The following is a 17,199-nucleotide window of genomic DNA, read 5'->3' as shown; positions in this document are numbered from 1 at the left end:
ATGAGGACTTTTGGGACAAGAATGGTGTCAAAGCTTCACAACACATAGATCTACACAATATGAATGTCAAGCAAGAAGCTTTATACCTCAAATAGGCTCCAAAGAATGATGTCTTCCCAGATCTATAAGCTCCAACCGTTTCTTTCCTTCTTTGACAACTTCTCCTTTCTTCCTTTATGCTCTCCTTTGCTAATCCAAGCTTTCCAAGACCAAACACACCCAATCAAGGAGGTGGGACGGCTATCTTAGGGTTTCTGAGGTTAAGGGAGAGCTTACGGAGGCTAGGGTATGCACCAACATGTTCCTTATATAGTGGCTGACCCTAATTTTAGGGTTTTAGAACTCTGAGAGTACGCTGGGCGTACCTCTAGTACGTTGGGCGTACTCAACCTTGCACCCGCGTCACTTACTCCATTACGCTGGGCGTACTCGGCGTGTCCCCAATTTCATATTTGGCCCTCTTTTTCCACTTTTCCCACAAAAGGACCAAAATACCCTTCCTCTTAAATCCCGAGGACTCACAATAAAGTACTCTTAGGAACGGGGCGTTACACACTCAACCATACCACGATTGACGTTCCAACAACTTAATCCATTAAGATCTTAATCTTCAAGTCCGGAGCTTTAAAGCTCAAATCCGGTTTGACTAATGATTCTTATGGATAAAGTTTCCAACTTTATCCATTCTTCAGCTTACATAACTAAGATCTCATACCCTAACTACAATATGGACCAAAAATGGTCAAAACTCATGCAAGGTCTAAAGGTGGTGCAACACTTCTCATTTTTCAAACTCAAACAAGGTCCATGAGACAAATAATTCATTCTAAGCCTATGGAGTTCTTCAAACTCCAAAGGAAGTCATAAAAGGGACCAAAACAAGATTTCATCTATAAACTAAAACTAAAAACTCAAAAGGTGTAAGCTTTTTACCTTCTAAAACTCTAGAAGATACGATAGACATCATATTTGATGTATAAACCACACATCAAGCAATAAGCTCACCATATTCTCCTTTCAATGTACTTCCAAGCTTAAAACACCAAGAACACATACAAGGAATGCACAAGGATTAAGGTTTCTATTTGGATGAAGGAGGCTGAAGATAGAGCAAATCTTAAACATCTCTTTCCTTAAATAGGGTCTAAGGCCCGATAACTAGGGTTTGGGCTGTGGCGGCTATTATGTCGTGGTGCACTCCATACCGTGCTGTTACTTAAATAACATGGATAAAGGAGGTTGAAGATAGATAAAACCTTAAACATCTCTTTCCTTAAATAGGGCCCAAGACCCAAGACCTAGGGTTTGGGCTGTGGCGGCTACTGCTCCGCAGTGCACACCTTACCGTGCTGCTACTTAAATGATGTGGCTGCAACACGGTACCATAACAACCGCGTCGTGACCAAAGGTTTTCCCCAAAAACCTTATTCTCTGAATCCTAAAGTCATAAGCTGATCGAATTAGAAAACAAATGTTACATGTTGTCTATCATTCCCATGCATATTTCCATTGTCGGATATATGCTCCATCCCAAGACAAAGGTATCATAACTTATGCTCTCCTCCCTAAGGTAAAAGATATTTATCCTCTTATAAATGGATCTCTCCGTACACAATACAGAAGATCCCGAGAAAGCTCCATGAACTCTCTCATATACATAGCACATATACACGATCAATTCTTTTCCACTAAAAGGAACTGATCCTTATTTTGCATCAATTCTAATTAGATTGTCAGAGGTTGTTCCCGGGATGAAAGTCCTGGGGCGAATCTAAAGATCATGTTGATGAGTGTTACATGTTTCAAATCGAGGCTCGCTAATGACATTAGACTACATATCCAATATCTTGACTTAATCAACCTCGTGACGATTTTCCATGTTACATCAAGATCGAAGATGAAAAAGAATTTCTAAAGCAGACAAAAACACAACAATTGTGCTAATTTGACAAAAAATGTGTTTCTAATAAAAGGCATGTGCTTGGTACATGACATGATAAAATATGCTTAGAATCTTGCACAAAATTGTTACAAATAACATAATTTAAGCAAGATATTAAAGCAATTTTAAACTTCTAAACTAAATTTGTAAATACAGAATACTTGAGGGCAACAATGTGTAACTTTATCTAAAACAAATTGTATTCAAATATGCAGGGGGCGAGGTTTCAAACGCTATAGGCGTCAAAACGCCACTTATAATATAGGGTTTCAGCAAATTAGGGTTTTCACATCGCCAATCAACAGCTGAGAATGGAGCTAGAAGTCGCCGGTGCTACCGAATCACTTGTCACAGATCCATCAAACGCGGCGGTGGTGCCACAATCTCTGTTAGTAATAAGAAAATTAGCTTCCTGCAACACCGGAGCGAGGACAAAAGCTCTCCGAGAAGTCACCAATTGGCTTCCGACACAGCTCGAAATCTCCGATGAGGAAATGAAAAAGCTCTGGAAAGGGCTTTTCTACTGCATATGGCACGCCGATAAGGCTCCCGTACAATCAAATCTCATTAACAGGCTCTCTTCCATGCTTCTAACCCTGGACGTCCCGCTCTCACTCCATTACCTCTCCGTTTTCCTCACAACGCTCCGTCGTGAATGGTCGGGAATCGATGTCCTCAGGTTAGATAAGTTCTATCTTCTTATTCGCAGATTCGTAAATTGCAGTTTTCAGTTCCTTAAAAAGAATTCATGGGACTTGGAACTGACTTTAAGAGTGATGACTATTTACCAAGAGAAGTCCTTGTTAGCTAACGAGAAGAAATTTTTGGGAAATGGCGTTAACTATCACATCGTTTCGGTTTTTCTCGATGAAATCAAAGGTTATTTGCCTCTAAGTATCGAAACATATGAGATTCTGCTTAAACCCTTGTTCAATGTCATGATTAATTCTCAAGACAAGGTGTTGCTGGGTAAGATTAGGAATACTGTTTTCGAGCCTTTGTTGTGTATGGGGAAGAGTCTTCTCGAGAAGATGAAGAATCACGAAACTGAGATAGACACCGAGGTAATGAATTTGGGTACAATAGCTCTAAAGATGGGGTTTTCAGCTAAGTTCTACGAATTCGGATCCTCTAGTGATTGTTTTCAAGGAAACAGGAAGGTTTTGTTTGGTTTACAGAAGGAGTTCCTCAAGCTAGAGAAGGACATGGAAGTTTCTGGTATTAAAGTTCCACTTCCTGCTCTCCAAGTTGATAATGCAGATGAAGAAGTTCCTGATTTAGTCCCCATTATCACCAATGGCAAACAGAAGCTATTGAAAGTGTCTGAAACTGTTGCAGAAGGATCTAAAAAGTCTTCAAAGAAAAAGAAAAAGAAGAAGACTACAACTCCTGAGGAGGGTTCAAAAGAAAACAACAATGACAATGTGATTATTCCCAATGGGGAAGATGTAAATGTAAGCAATGGAATAACCAGTAATGGGAATGATATTACTTTTGGAGATATCTTCAAAGCAAATCTCCAAAAGGAATTTGAAAAGGTAGCTGAAGAAGAAGGCTTAGATAAAGATGGTGAATCAAGTCTACTACATGACACATCACCAATCACAATCACAAACACTAAAGCTCCCAAAAAGAGAAAAAGAATGAAGAATGGTGAAGCAAAGGAGTCTCAAAATCCTGAAACTAGTGAACAAAATACAAACACTGCAATGAAGAGTGGTGATAAAAGTGCAAAAAGGGTAAGATTTTCAATCAAGAACAATTTGGTATGGAAGCCACAGAGTCCATTGCCACCTCAAAGCCTTAGAATCCCGCCATCTGTGACGCCACGTGGCAGTGCTTTAAAGAAAGGGGTGCCACCTGGACCAATCAGAGAGATGCCTTCTGTAGGTAAAAAGATGAAGAAGAAGAAAGTTAGAAAAGTGATGAAGACCACATCCCCTGCTGTCAAACGATTGAGGAAGCTGCAGACTCTTACTCCTTGAGTTTTGAGGTTAGAGGAATTTTTAATGATTGTTCTTTTTTGATATTTTGATATTATTTTGTTATTGGTGTTGAGGTTTTATGTTTCTGATGCTTGTGGGAATCAATCCTATTTACTCTTTAGTTCTATAGTTTATGACTTGATATGAATTATGATTTTATGCATTTTTCAATTGTTATATATTTTTATCTATTTAGATCTATATTGTTATATACAGTTTTTTTTTCTTAAAAAAAATCTTTACATTTGATGAATATTTTTGATGGAGGAATCTTGAGGTTAGAGTCTTTGTTAATTTGGATATTGAAAGTTGTGTATTTTTTAATTTTGATAAAATTGTATCACAAATGGTTTTGTTTGGATATTGAAAGTTTTGTGTGTATTAAATATTAATTTGGAGATTAAACTGCTAACCTGAAAATGCAATGCCTAAAGAATTTTTTGATTTTGCTATCATTGACATGGATATTGATGGAAGAAACGTGAGTATCAAATAAAACCTAATTATGGATCAAATCATTTTAAAGATTGAAATGTTTTTAGTGGAGAAAACATGAAAGTTGAAATTAAATTTCCAAACATGGATTGAAGTGCCATAGTTGATTTTCTGTTCGATTGTGAAAAGAAATGTGCGTAAGAACCCGGAGGGGGGTTTTCACCAATAAACACCAACCCAAAATCTAGTGATTATTATTATTATTATTATTATTATTATTATTATTATTATTATTATTGAACGGCAAATACAAATATATACTAACTAAACTACTCTTAAATTATTTCAACTATGTTCATATACTTCAACTCTTAAAAGGAAGGAAAACAAATGATACCGTTGGGTTATAAGTCATTTGGTTAGTGATTGTGTTGTGGAATGGAGGTTTCTATGGATCTTTACGGAATGGTTTTCTTTTGTTCATTAGTGAACTCCGTTTCCAAAATCTAGTGATTGTGTTATGGAGTGGTTAAGGTGTTTCTTTTTTTTTTTTTTTTTTTTTTTTTAAAAAAAAAGCCTCCTCAAATCATTTTTGTTGCGTGACGCAGCACATATGCAACACTTGCTCTCTCGCAATAGTTTGTTTTTTAGAAGACTTCAGACTATAAAACCTCTGTGCATGCAGTGCACGTCGCAACATTTGACCTGCCTCTTCAAACCTTTTTAGCTTTCATTTTCTTAATGTTTTTTTTAGAAATTTGGTATAGCTTATTATTTTTAATTTTTTAAATTTTGATTTTTTTTTCTAACTTTGATTTACAAATTTGGTACAAATCTTTTTATGGTTTCTACAATTTTTTATAACTTGATTTATTAAAGAAAACTTTGATTTTTAAATTTTTTTTTACTGTTTCTCTACCTAATATTTTTAGTTTCAGTTGTATTTTTTTTAACATGTGTAATTTTTTTACGAATTTTGTAAACATTGTTTGCAATATATATATATATATATATATATATATATATATATATATATATATATATATATATATATATATATATATATATATTTTGTGTTTTTTAAAATTAGTTTTTTTTTTCTAAAATAAAACTAATAGTTTCTTTAAGATTGTTTAGAAATTTTATATTTTTGTTTTTTACATGTTCTTTTTAGTATTCTTTCAATGTTTTAAGATTAGAAATCTTAAAATTTTGGTGTTGACAACTGTTTTCAGTTTATAAAATTAGTTCATTTAAATTTAAGTTTACTACATCAGTTTATAGATGTTAAAAAACAAATATGCTTCTTATTACAAGCTGCAGCCGTTTGGTCCATCTCTTCTGTTGCAGAGGTGTTCCACAGACTTCATGGATTCTCGCTTTAAAAAAACAATCAACACCTCAATGATGATGTGACTTCCTCTTTGTTACATTTTCACCGGTAAACCTAAGCATCTTAGAAATAGATATAGATATTTATTTTGCCACCAAATATCGGACACAATTCTTATTTTTGTTCCAAAAGCAATTTATTGTTAAAGCACAAAGAACACCTAAGGCTAAATGGTATGGACAAGTTTTTTCATGTCAAATATCAGTAAACACCGCCTCAGTTTCTAGTAATTATGTTGTAGAGTGGCTAGCTTCATGGAAGCTTATGTAGACCATTCTTTCTCTCTCCCCCCCTCTCTCTCTCTCTCTCTCTCTCTCTCTCTCTCTTATTTTGCCTCTTTTTCTTGTTCACTAGTGAACACCTTTTCCACAACCTAGTGAAATGGTTAGAGGATGATGTGGCTTCATATTCACTATCTTTTTAGGCTATATGGAATGGGTGGTGTTCTTTTACGCATAAAGAGATGGCCACATCAGCCAATATTAACTGCACTAGGTTTTCACCACACTTAGGGAATGATGTTCCATTAGTAAGTTGCTAATAAGTGGGGAAAAAGAAGACAAAGATAGAAAAAGGGAGGAATGAAAGAGATTGTGAGGAAAAGTCACAAGTCATGAGTGGTGTTCTACTACTAAGTTGGTAGTGTGTAACGCCCTGTTCCGAATCAATTTCCTAATTCGGGACTATGGCCTGAAGATAGGTTATCATAAGGCTTAAGGCCTTTTGGAAAAGAGAGATCTAGACCCGTTTAGGTACAAATATATTGGAGGTAATTTGGGAGTTTGGGTTGTGCATTGGAGCCAAGGGGCATATCGGTAAAGTGGCAGTTCGAACTCTTTATGAATTTTGGATTTTCGTTCGGAAGGTTTTGAGGTGAGGATGAGTTGATAAATGTGTAGAGCTTCTCGCCACCTTTTCGTGAATATAAAGAACGTCAAAAACGAGGTTGAAACGAAGAAGTTATGGCCGTTTAAAGTTGGAGTGGTTGATCGTTGACTTGTTGACCAAGCTCATTTAAGGCTCATGACGTGAGCATGAAGTGCTCACAACGTGAGGAGCGTCTGATGCACTAAAACTCTAATTTTCGGGTATTTAAAGATATGGGATGATTAGGGTTGCTCCTCCTCAGCTTCTTTCACTCCCAAGACCTCTGGAAACCCTAATCTCACCCCCATTGAAGTTCTTGGTCATTTTGGTGTTATTCAAGAGTTTTTGGAGGATTTGAAGCTCATTAAGGAGAAGAAGCTCATTGGTGGTGCATTTGTAGACATCTTGGTTGCTTCATCAGATAGTTGAGGAGCTTTTGGAACTTTGTAAGTCCTCAAGCTCATGCCTTTCCTTTCCTTGCTTGCTAGATCTAAGTTTCCATGCATTTTCTGGACTTTGGTCATGATTTTGGACTCCAAATTTGAGTCTTGGCCCTTTTTCCTTCATTTTGACTAAGTTGGTGTTTAAGTCATATATTGGACATATGTGACTGAAAAGCTTTGATTTTTATGGTCCTTGGGGTCAAGGAAGACCCTCTAGACTGTCCCATGTTAAGGCGTAATGGATTAGGAGCTTAATGCTTATTTTTGGTCAGATCTGGACTCACGACGTGAGGAATGAAGCCTCACGACGTGAGCATGTAGTCGGGGAAGTTTCTGGTCTGAAACCACGACCTCAAGATGTGAGCAGCCCCTGAGCAAGTTTTGGACTCTTTGATTGTGGGCTAGCTTGGTATTGGACCTATCATTTGGTTTGGGCTGATAATGGACTAAGGATTGTAGAGTAATGGACTTCTGGTTGGGCTTGCCTTGTTGGGCTTGCCCTAATGGGTATTGGATGATGAATTGGGCCTTAGTAGGCCCAATGTAGTTAGGTCTTGATTAGGCCCAATGGGCTTGGAGCTTTGGGCCATCGGAAAAATCATTGGTTCAGAGAAGTAAATGGGCTTTAGGGAAAGGCCCATGTAAGGGTTTGGGCCCAATTTCGAAAATTGGGCCATTGATGGGTTTTTATGGATTATATAGTTTTGGACCTTAGTTATGGTCTTGTTGGGCCAGGGGTAAAATAGTCATTTTACCCTAAGATTTGGATTATGGTTCATGGTTTAAAACTTAGTTGCTAATTGGATATTGTGTTGGTAATTGTTAGTTTCGGAAAATTGTCAGGGCAGCAACTAGGGAGTTCGGGCAGCGAGCTTCAGCATTCGAAGTGAGTCTCCTCACTGTGTGTATGAGTCTAAGGCACCAATGCCGACCCATTTAGTTTATGTATGGTAGGAATACCCGGGGGTTAGCCCTAGGCATTATGTATGAAAGACTAGGAAGCGACTCCTGGCACACAGTATGCTATTATGTATGGTAGAAAGACCAGGGTGTAACACCGTAAAATTTAAAACGATTTTTCACTTAATTTTTAATAAAAAATTTCATTATTAAATCATCCAAAAGTAAAGTATCCAATGTTTCCACAAAATACATAACATAATCCATAACCCAAGATCTGAAAAACATGACATCTGCAAGTGTGTACTGATCAAGCTGGCGCCTTCCCGCGATCCTCGCTAGTACCTGAAACACATAACACTTAACACTGTAATCACGAATGCTTAGTGAGTTCCCCAAAATACCACGTACCGCACATACGCCTTTCCAGACCATAGGATCTTCCGATCCAAGTGTCTCAGGGGATTTCCATCCCAGACTCTGTTGACCTTCCGGTCCATATCATCTTGACCTTCCGGTCAACATCATCATACTCATATCACAACATATCACATATAGCATACATCACCTATACATCATACACATAAGACCTTCTGTCACACATAATTACCCCGTCGGGTAAGGCAAAGTGAGAAGACTCACCTCGCTGATGTCGGATAATCACTCATGCCCGATCTCCCGACCTATCATCCTCCTATATCATAAGTACAACTCTCACTAATACTTTCCTGACTTTGTTTGACTGACACTATCAAGTCAACACTAGTCAACCCTGGTCAACGCTGGTCAACGGTCAACCTTTGACCCGACTCGTCGAGTGCCCTCGGGCAACTCGGCGAGTTCACCCGTGTCCACCCGTACCCCTCTAGTCCTGCTTAACACGTCGAGTCTTTCCCCTGCTCGACGAGTGACACCTGGCTTGAATCGCGGGCCCACCTCGACTCAACTCGTCGAGTCCAATTATGAACTCGGCGAGTTCCATCGCGTACTCACGACCTCTAGATCCCTTCTGACTCACCGAGTCATTCCCCAACCCGGCGAGTCACCAACTGTGTGATTTACAGGGAAACCTTAACCCTACTCGTCGAGTCTGTTCTTGGACTCGACGAGTCCATGTCATGCACAAACCCAAATGACCTCCTGAGGTCAGATCTGTTCCATTAGTCCATAGATCCGACCTTCCCAAGCATGATAATCACGTAAAGTCTATATCTTGATGCACATGCAACATCTACTTGATCCTATATGATGTTTTAGCCCCAAATATCATAACCCAAGGTCAAAACCCCCATTGTTCTTCATAAAGCTTGATGAGTAATGCTCTCTGGACCTCTATGGATCCAGATCTAAAGCCTCATCACAATAAGGGACTAATTGGACATCAAATCTAACCAATAAAAGGGTCCAAGAAACCCTAAATCCATATGATCATCATAACAGCAAAAGGGAAGCCGAATTACTACCTCAAATATGATGCCCTAAGCTCCAAATCCACAGAATGGCAACCTCCTTTGCTTCCTCTTGGCTAGAACCTCCTTCTTCTTGCTAAACAACACCTCAAAGGTCAACAATGGCTCCCTCTCTCTCTCTCTCAAAACGCTCAAGCATTCTAGGGTTTCTCTCAAGGGACTGATAGCCGCAAATGACAGCCCTAAGGGCCTTTAAATAGGTGCCAAACCTGAGAGATTAGGGTTTCATTAAACAGCGCGGACTCGCCGAGTCCACCCATGAACTCGCCGAGTCCGGTCATGATTCGGATAAGAATTCGCGACCCTACTCGGCGAGTCTAAGCACCAACTCGCCGAGTCCCTCCACAAACTCCAAAATAAATTAATAAAATAATATACCTGGGGATCCGGATGTTACACAGGGGGTGGCTCCTGGCACACTGTATGCTAAGTAGCTAAGTTGAATAGATTGTATGCAAGTTGTCTTTGTGATTGCTTACATGGAAGACCCGGAGGTGGCCCCCGACTTGGAAAGAAAGACCACATGGCGGCCCGTGGCATAACAGCAAGACTATGTACAACACATAACATCTTATTTGATTATGGATATGTTTGACATGTATGGCTCACAGTATGTATGGTATGTATGGCTCAGTGGATATGTATGGTATGTGGTATTTGGGGAACTCACTAAGCTTCATGTTTACGGTTTACAGTTTTGGTTTCAGGTACCTTCAGTTATCAGATAATGAGCTCGGGACGATCGCATCGTATTCACCTATATTATTCCGCATTATGTGATCTTTTGGATTAGACTCTGATATTTATTTTAAATGAAACGTTTTCAACGTTTGGAACAAAGTTATTAAGTGTTTCCTTATATTAAAAATGAAATTTTTGGTCTTAAATTTTGGGATGTTACATAGTGAGTGGGCTTCCATGTCGTCATACATGTAAGAAATCCCTCCCACTACATATAGCCTTACTGGTCAGATACCCTTAGTGTAAGGATGGATATAAGGAATGACTTTAATTTCCTACGTGTATGATGAGTTGGCATATAAAGTCACACATGCCTTTATTTCAAACATCACCCCTCATGTGCCTAATTGTAATGTCTCATGAAGCTCTCTACGCCTCGTTACAAAGGAAAGAGAAAAAGGGTTTGGGTCTTGTGACCGTTGACCGAACAATTTGTAATTTTTTTAAACATTTAGATGATACCTATAAATACTATTAAATCTCAACATTGCAACACACAATTTTCACTTCTTTTTCTCTATACTACTATCCCAAAAATGCATCAAAATTCGTCATATTCTTCTTTGTCGTCTTCATCTGATGACGATGATATATATTCCACTTGTTGATGGAAGCGACCGTTGCGTTGACGAGTCAAGAATGCGAAAGTTCAAACACAATCAAGAGGACTAGAAATTCAATCAACAAGAATCATGAGGTTACACATAATTCTGGTATGTGATTTACTTTGCCGATGAAAAAAAAGAAGAAATTATTAAAATTAGCACAAGAATCGACAAGGAAGGATGTTGAACGAGCTTTTGTTGTGATCAAGAAGAAATGACACTACATAAAACACCCGATACGAGCGCATGACGGGGGAAAAATAAATAATGTACTGGTTGCTTGTGTCATTTTGCATAATATGGAACTCAAAGATAAGGGTCGGGCTATCTGTATGTATAACCCGAATGATGTACTTCATCCACCTCCACAAATATAAGTTGGTAGCCCGGATTACTACACAAAATTTATGGAAATACAAAAGTCAAAAACACACAACAATTTTCGTCAAAATTTGACATAACACATTTATGGGAGTCAACATAACCAAGACGAGTTGGTATCCAATTTTAGCTTTTAATGTAATTTTTAATTTAAGTGTAACATAATTTTTAATTTTATGTTTTTTAAAGTTTTTTTTAGGTTAATTTTTATTTTCACTTTTAGTAATGTACTTTTGATTTGGTTTAATGGAATTTTCATTTTCATTTAAAAATCTTGTACTTTTGTTAAATTGAGTATTTAAAAAACTAAAAAATAAAAATATTTAATGATGTGAAGTGGTGAGTATTTCTTAATTAGAATAAGTATTAGTAAGAATAGAGTGAAGCTAACGTGACATACTTTTTGAGTAAATGCGTTGTAGACCATTCTTTATAGTAAGGATGAGCAGTTTGTTCCAAGTCCCGATCCCGTACCGAATCCGGTACCAAACCGTACCGGATCTAAAAATACGGGACGGTACTTGGTACTCCAAATACATGAAATTTGGGAATCGGTACCGCCGGTACCGGTACAAGTACCGAAAACCGATACCATTCCCAGTACCGGTACCGGTGATGTTAATTCGGTTCGGTACTCGGGATTGACTTTCGACCAAATTCGGTTTTCGGGAAATTGGGGACGGTACGGGTCGGTACCGGTTCCGTCCCACGCTCATCCCTACTTTGTAGCCTAAGGAAAAACAACGTCCACAAAGAACAACGTTAGATGTGGATCTTATTTTTGTTCCAAAAGCAATCATTTAAAGTTAATGTAAATCACAAAGAAATCCTAACACCATCTCCAACCCACTTCCATTTTTGGAAAACTAAAGTAAAAAATGGGGTAAATAGTGTTTCATCTCCAACCCTACTCTATTTTTTATCCCATTTTTACCTCCAAAAAGTATATTCTATTCTTTTAACTTATATAAATTGTCAAATACACGACTTCTATTAATTTGGTTTTAACAAATATATAATCTTTATTTTTTTTCATTACAATAATATTAAATATATAAAATTATATTTATAATACATTTGTAACGTCCCAAAATTCAAGACTAAAAATTTTCTTTTAATAAAGCATTACTTAAAGCGAAATCATCAATCCAAACATAATCAGAGTATTAATTTCCAAAACACATGTTCGTTATCAGAGTAAAACATTCCCAGGCTGTCTAATCTATTGTGTGTGCCATGCGATCACCCCGAGCTCTTCCCTCCGCTACCGGAAGCACCTGAAACCAAAACTGAAAACCGTAAGCATGAAGCTTAGTGAGTTCCCCACCCTACCACATACCATGCATAACCACATACTGCATACACTGGGCCACACCTGCTATCCTGGGCCTCGCCCCTACCTCGGGCCTCACCCGCTACCTCGAGCCTCGCCCGATACAACGGCCTCGCCGCTTCAGGCCCCGCCTGGTTTCGAACCCCGCTTGGATACATATCTGTTTCACTTAGGCCTCGCCTGTCACAGAGCCTCGCTCGCTAACATACAATAGCATATAAACATATCACACCACATAAGCTAAACACATACTAACGAATCTTGTCTTAAGGCCTCGCCTGTCTCTGGGCCTCGCCCTTGTCCTGCTACTTATGAGTCATGGAACCCTGTCCATACTCCTGCTGATAGTGAGGTATGGGCCCAACCCACTCTCACTCCTTCCCTAACTTGGGCCTCGCCCCTGATCTACTGCTAATGAGATGTGGAACACCATCCACACTCTGCTATTGGTGAGTTACGGAACCTCGCCCACACTCACCTCCCTACCAGGCACATACAAGTATCACATAGACAACAAGTATAAACTATCACATAAACCATTCTTTGGGCACCCGCCCGCTACCACTGGACCTCGTCCTGGATATCATACTAGCATACTGTGCCTAGGGCTAACCCCCGGGTCTTCTACTCATAACTACATGGGCTGACATTGTGGCCGTAGACCCATTCACACAAAATGGAAACTCACCTACACTGGCTGAACTTGCTGATGAACCCACTAGCTGCTGCCCGGCAACTCTCTGAACTCCTGCTCCACTCGCTCCCCGAGCTACCAATATCAATGCAACACTGAGTCTAACTGACCCCCGAAAGACAACCAATTCAACTCTGGTCAAAGTCAAAGTCCTGGTCAAAGTCAACCTTCCAGGTCAACCCTACTCGCCGAGTCACCCTATTGACTCGCTGAGTTCATATGTTCAGAGTCCTTCCATTCGCGACTCGACTCGCCGAGTCAGTCCATGACTCGCCGAGTCTATCGATTTCCGAGTCCTGACCTGTCTAACTCAGCGAGTCTCCATTCGACTCATTGATTCGAGTCTCAACTCGAAGGGTCTGGGGTTTCCCGACCTGACTCGCAGAGTCCAAGAACTGACTCGCCGAGTCCAAGACAATCTTCAACAGACTCGCCGAGTTGTTCTTCCAACTCGCCGAGTTCCTGCCCATCTTCATCTGACTCGACGAGCTGTTCATCCCACTCGTCGAGTTCCTCCAAATCTTCATGCTACTCGCCGAGTCCACTCAAAGGACTTGCCGAGTCCATTAAGATCTCCATACATGCAGAGGACTTTTGAGTCATGCATGGACTCCAAACTGTAGATCTACCCTTCCCAAGCCTATTCCTCACGAAAAGTTGCAAACTTTACGTGTAGAGAAGGAGATCTAGGCAAAATACACCATAAACTGGGGTTTAAGGCAAAGAGGCTCCATAATCAACTCAAGGGCAAATACTTTATGCTTCTCAAGACCATAATATGCTTAGATCCGAAGTAGCAACTTCAGATCTGGCTTCTAACTCAAATGGATACCATCATGGCTAAAATGCCCCAAAACTCACATATAGATCTAGGTGCAAAAGAGTCCAAGAACTAGTTTATTACCTCCAAATGCTCAGAAATATCTTCCCAATCCCGGATCTATAGCCCCTTCTTGCACCTCCAAGATCCTTCTTCCTTCTCCAACTTTAATGCACTCTTGAAGGCAACAATTGGCTCAATCAATGGATATGGCGGCTAGGGTTTGGTGTTCTGGGTGAAAGAGGCAGTAAAGGAACCCTAGGGGAGAGAATGAGATGCTTAAATAGGCTCCAAGTCCTGAATTTAGGGTTTTCCTCGCACAGACCAGACTCATCGAGTCTCCTTGGCTGACTCGCCGAGTCGGTCACTTACTCCTCGACCCGGATCCCGCTGGCCTTCCGCTCGGTCATTCCGACTAACATTAATCCTTGCGGATAAACATCTCGGGTCAACCCTGACCCTGAACATTCTGGAAACACAACTTACTCAACCGACAATCCTTCTGGTACTCACCGAGTACTGCGCTGAATCCCATAGGGGTTCTCCCCTTCCTCCCTTGCGCGATTTCCTTGCCTCCCCAAGGCAATGCTCCATCACCAACTATTCCTCTGCCACTGTGAAGACTCTATCTTCACCAAATCTATTACTCCCGCTACTTCCAGTACGGGTCATTATTGCCAGTATCTACTGGGCATTTCTTTCTACTATAATTTGGTGTCGAGCACCCCACGATCAACTAACTGAATTCCACCATACGCTGCATACTCGCACTGCTACTGACTGGAAATTCTGCTATTCCTCGTCTGACTTCCGGATGAACTGAGACCACCCTGGTCCTTACCAATCTACCAATATCTGGATTACCGGCTCCCACCGGTAACTAGACCCAACACAACTCCTAGTCGCTCCCAGCGACTTTCGAGGAAACTTCAACCACCTATAACTGCTCAATCTATTATGCCATACAGGCATTAAAATTCCTGGGATCCCCGATCCCCTATCTTGACACTAAGGTCCCTACCAGGTCCCACCTGTGCTGCTAAAACTCACGGGCCTCGCCCATGGGTCTCACCTGTCCCTATCCTTCTAGTCCTACTTGTCTAGCCATTCTCGCTCGGGCCTCGTCCACGGGTCTCACCCAACTATATCCTGGAGCGGCCTCACTCAAGGTCTCACCTCTCTAGGGCTATACAGGCAAACTCCCTATCATTCCCATCCACTATCCATTCCTGATCCCTATCTGATCACTAGGAGATAAGGGCCTCGCCCCACTGACTGCTAGTGAATGCTACGGCTACCCCGTAGTCTGATAACACTTCCCACCACTGACTGCTAGTGAATGCTACGGCTTCCCCGTAGTCTTACAACACTTTCCACTACTGACTGCTAGTGAATGCTACGGCTGCCCCATAGTCTTACAACACTTTCCACTACTGACTGCTAGTAAATGCTACGGCTGCCCCGTAGTCTTACAACACTTTCCACTTCTGACTTCTAGTGAATGCTACGGCTGCCCAGTAGTCTTACAACACTTCCACCACTGACTGCTAATGCGAAAGCACCCCATGCTATCAGTTCTCAAGATTTTCCTTCTGACTAACTCGAGTCCTACAGGCGATCCTCCGACCTGGATTCCCAACCACATACTAACCATCACCAATACACACAATGGCTGAGAGGGAGTTTCTCAAACTCCTAACCCTGATTCCTCAATCCATCAAACACCGTACCACTTCTAATTCCTTCTCGGATGTCGCGCACTTATTCTGGATCTACGTGCCCTTACCTTAGCCCATTCGGAGGATTCTCCCCCACTTCGATCCTGCTTAACCCTTGCTGCTCAATGCTCAAAAAGAAATACCCATCCTCGCTACCATTCCATAAACAACTTGCTGAGGAACCCCATTCTTACCATAGCTAGGGATCTAACCACTCCAATTCTAAAATCTTGTGGCTCCAAATCAGTGAGACATACCACCTTCCTCCCAGGCATGCTACAGTTACTGTATCCTAAGCAACCTTCCCCAATAGAGCACATCCCTGAACTATCATTCAAATATCCATGGTATGCAGATGGCATATAACTCGACCACAAGCAAGCCGCACAAAAATAAAATACTCATACCGATAATGATGCAGAACCATAACAATATAATCATGCACGAATAAAAGAACTGGGGCAATGGGCCTTCTTGTGGCCCCGCTAATTGCAGTGCAAACATATCAAGTCTGATCCCTGTGTGGTGGTAGCAGTACAATCCCTGCTGAAATGACCAGTCCGACCGCACTTGAAGCAGCCAGACTCACCGCCGCTACCACTCCTGCACGCACCCTCGTGCGCCCTGCGACACTTCCTGCATCGACTGCGGTCCTGATAATCCCTCAATCTTGAATCCGATCCCTTGGGCCTTTTGCCCGAACTTGCGGCTACCTGAACCTCATCCGGCTTCCTCTTCCGGATCTGCTCCAAATCAATTTCCCTCTCTCTGGTCCGAGAAATCATATCTTCCAACATCTTACAACCGGACCTGCTCACGAACTCCCTGATGTCCGCTCTCAACATCTCGTGGTATCGGGCCTTCTTCATCTCCTCATCCGCGACATACTGTGGTACAAGAAGAGCCCTCTCCCTGAACTTGGCGGTGATCTCCGCCACTGTCTCAGTGGTCTGCATTAAATCCTGAAACTCCCGTGCCAACTGCTGCACCTCAATAATTGGAAAAAACTCCGCCCTGAACCTGGCCGAGAAATCGCTCCAAGTCATCGCGTCCAACGCGACATCATCCCCCAGAGCATGACCAATCTCCTCCCACCAATCCCTCGCCCTGTCCTTCAGAAGACAGGTAGCGAGTCTGACCTTGTCCTCCTCAGGACACCGGCTCGTATGGAACGCATTGGCAACATCAGCCAACCATATGCTGCTAACGATGGGGTCCTTAGCCCCATGATAATCTGGTGCCCCGCAAGCCCTGAACTCCCGAAATGTCAAGGTACGCGCTCCCATCAATGCCATCATCTCAGTACGGAAGACTCCCAGCCTCTCATCCAAAATCTCCAATATACCCTCCTTGACCGTGCCAAAGATCACAGGAGTCTGATCTAGAATACTGCGCGTAACCTCGGCGGATATCAACTCCTTCTTTCGCTCCTTGAGTTGCTCGACCCTTGAACCCGAGCCTGATCCCTCTCTG

At 41.2% G+C, this 17,199-nt stretch overlaps 1 protein-coding gene across 1 annotated transcript; it reads left to right on the top strand.

The window, feature by feature from the left end:
* The first annotated feature begins 2,167 nt into the window (after positions 1-2,167).
* LOC111894062 (uncharacterized) lies at positions 2,168-4,090 on the top strand. Its single transcript, XM_023890137.3, has one exon. It carries the CDS (start codon positions 2,254-2,256, stop codon positions 3,925-3,927), a length of 1,674 nt encoding a protein of 557 aa, XP_023745905.1. The 5' UTR covers positions 2,168-2,253; the 3' UTR covers positions 3,928-4,090.
* Positions 4,091-17,199: the final 13,109 nt, after the last annotated feature.

This window comes from Lactuca sativa, chromosome 6 (assembly GCF_002870075.4).
Source record: "Lactuca sativa cultivar Salinas chromosome 6, Lsat_Salinas_v11, whole genome shotgun sequence".
Taxonomy (NCBI): Eukaryota; Viridiplantae; Streptophyta; class Magnoliopsida; order Asterales; family Asteraceae; genus Lactuca; species Lactuca sativa.
Note: the sequence above shows the minus strand (reverse complement) of the source record. Positions and strands in the feature narration are given on the sequence as shown.

What these genes read in the sequence shown, in the direction of transcription:
- LOC111894062 (XM_023890137.3), top strand. Translation starts at nt 2,254, where the DNA reads ATGGAGCTAGAAGTCGCCGGTGCTACCGAATCACTTGTCACAGATCCA.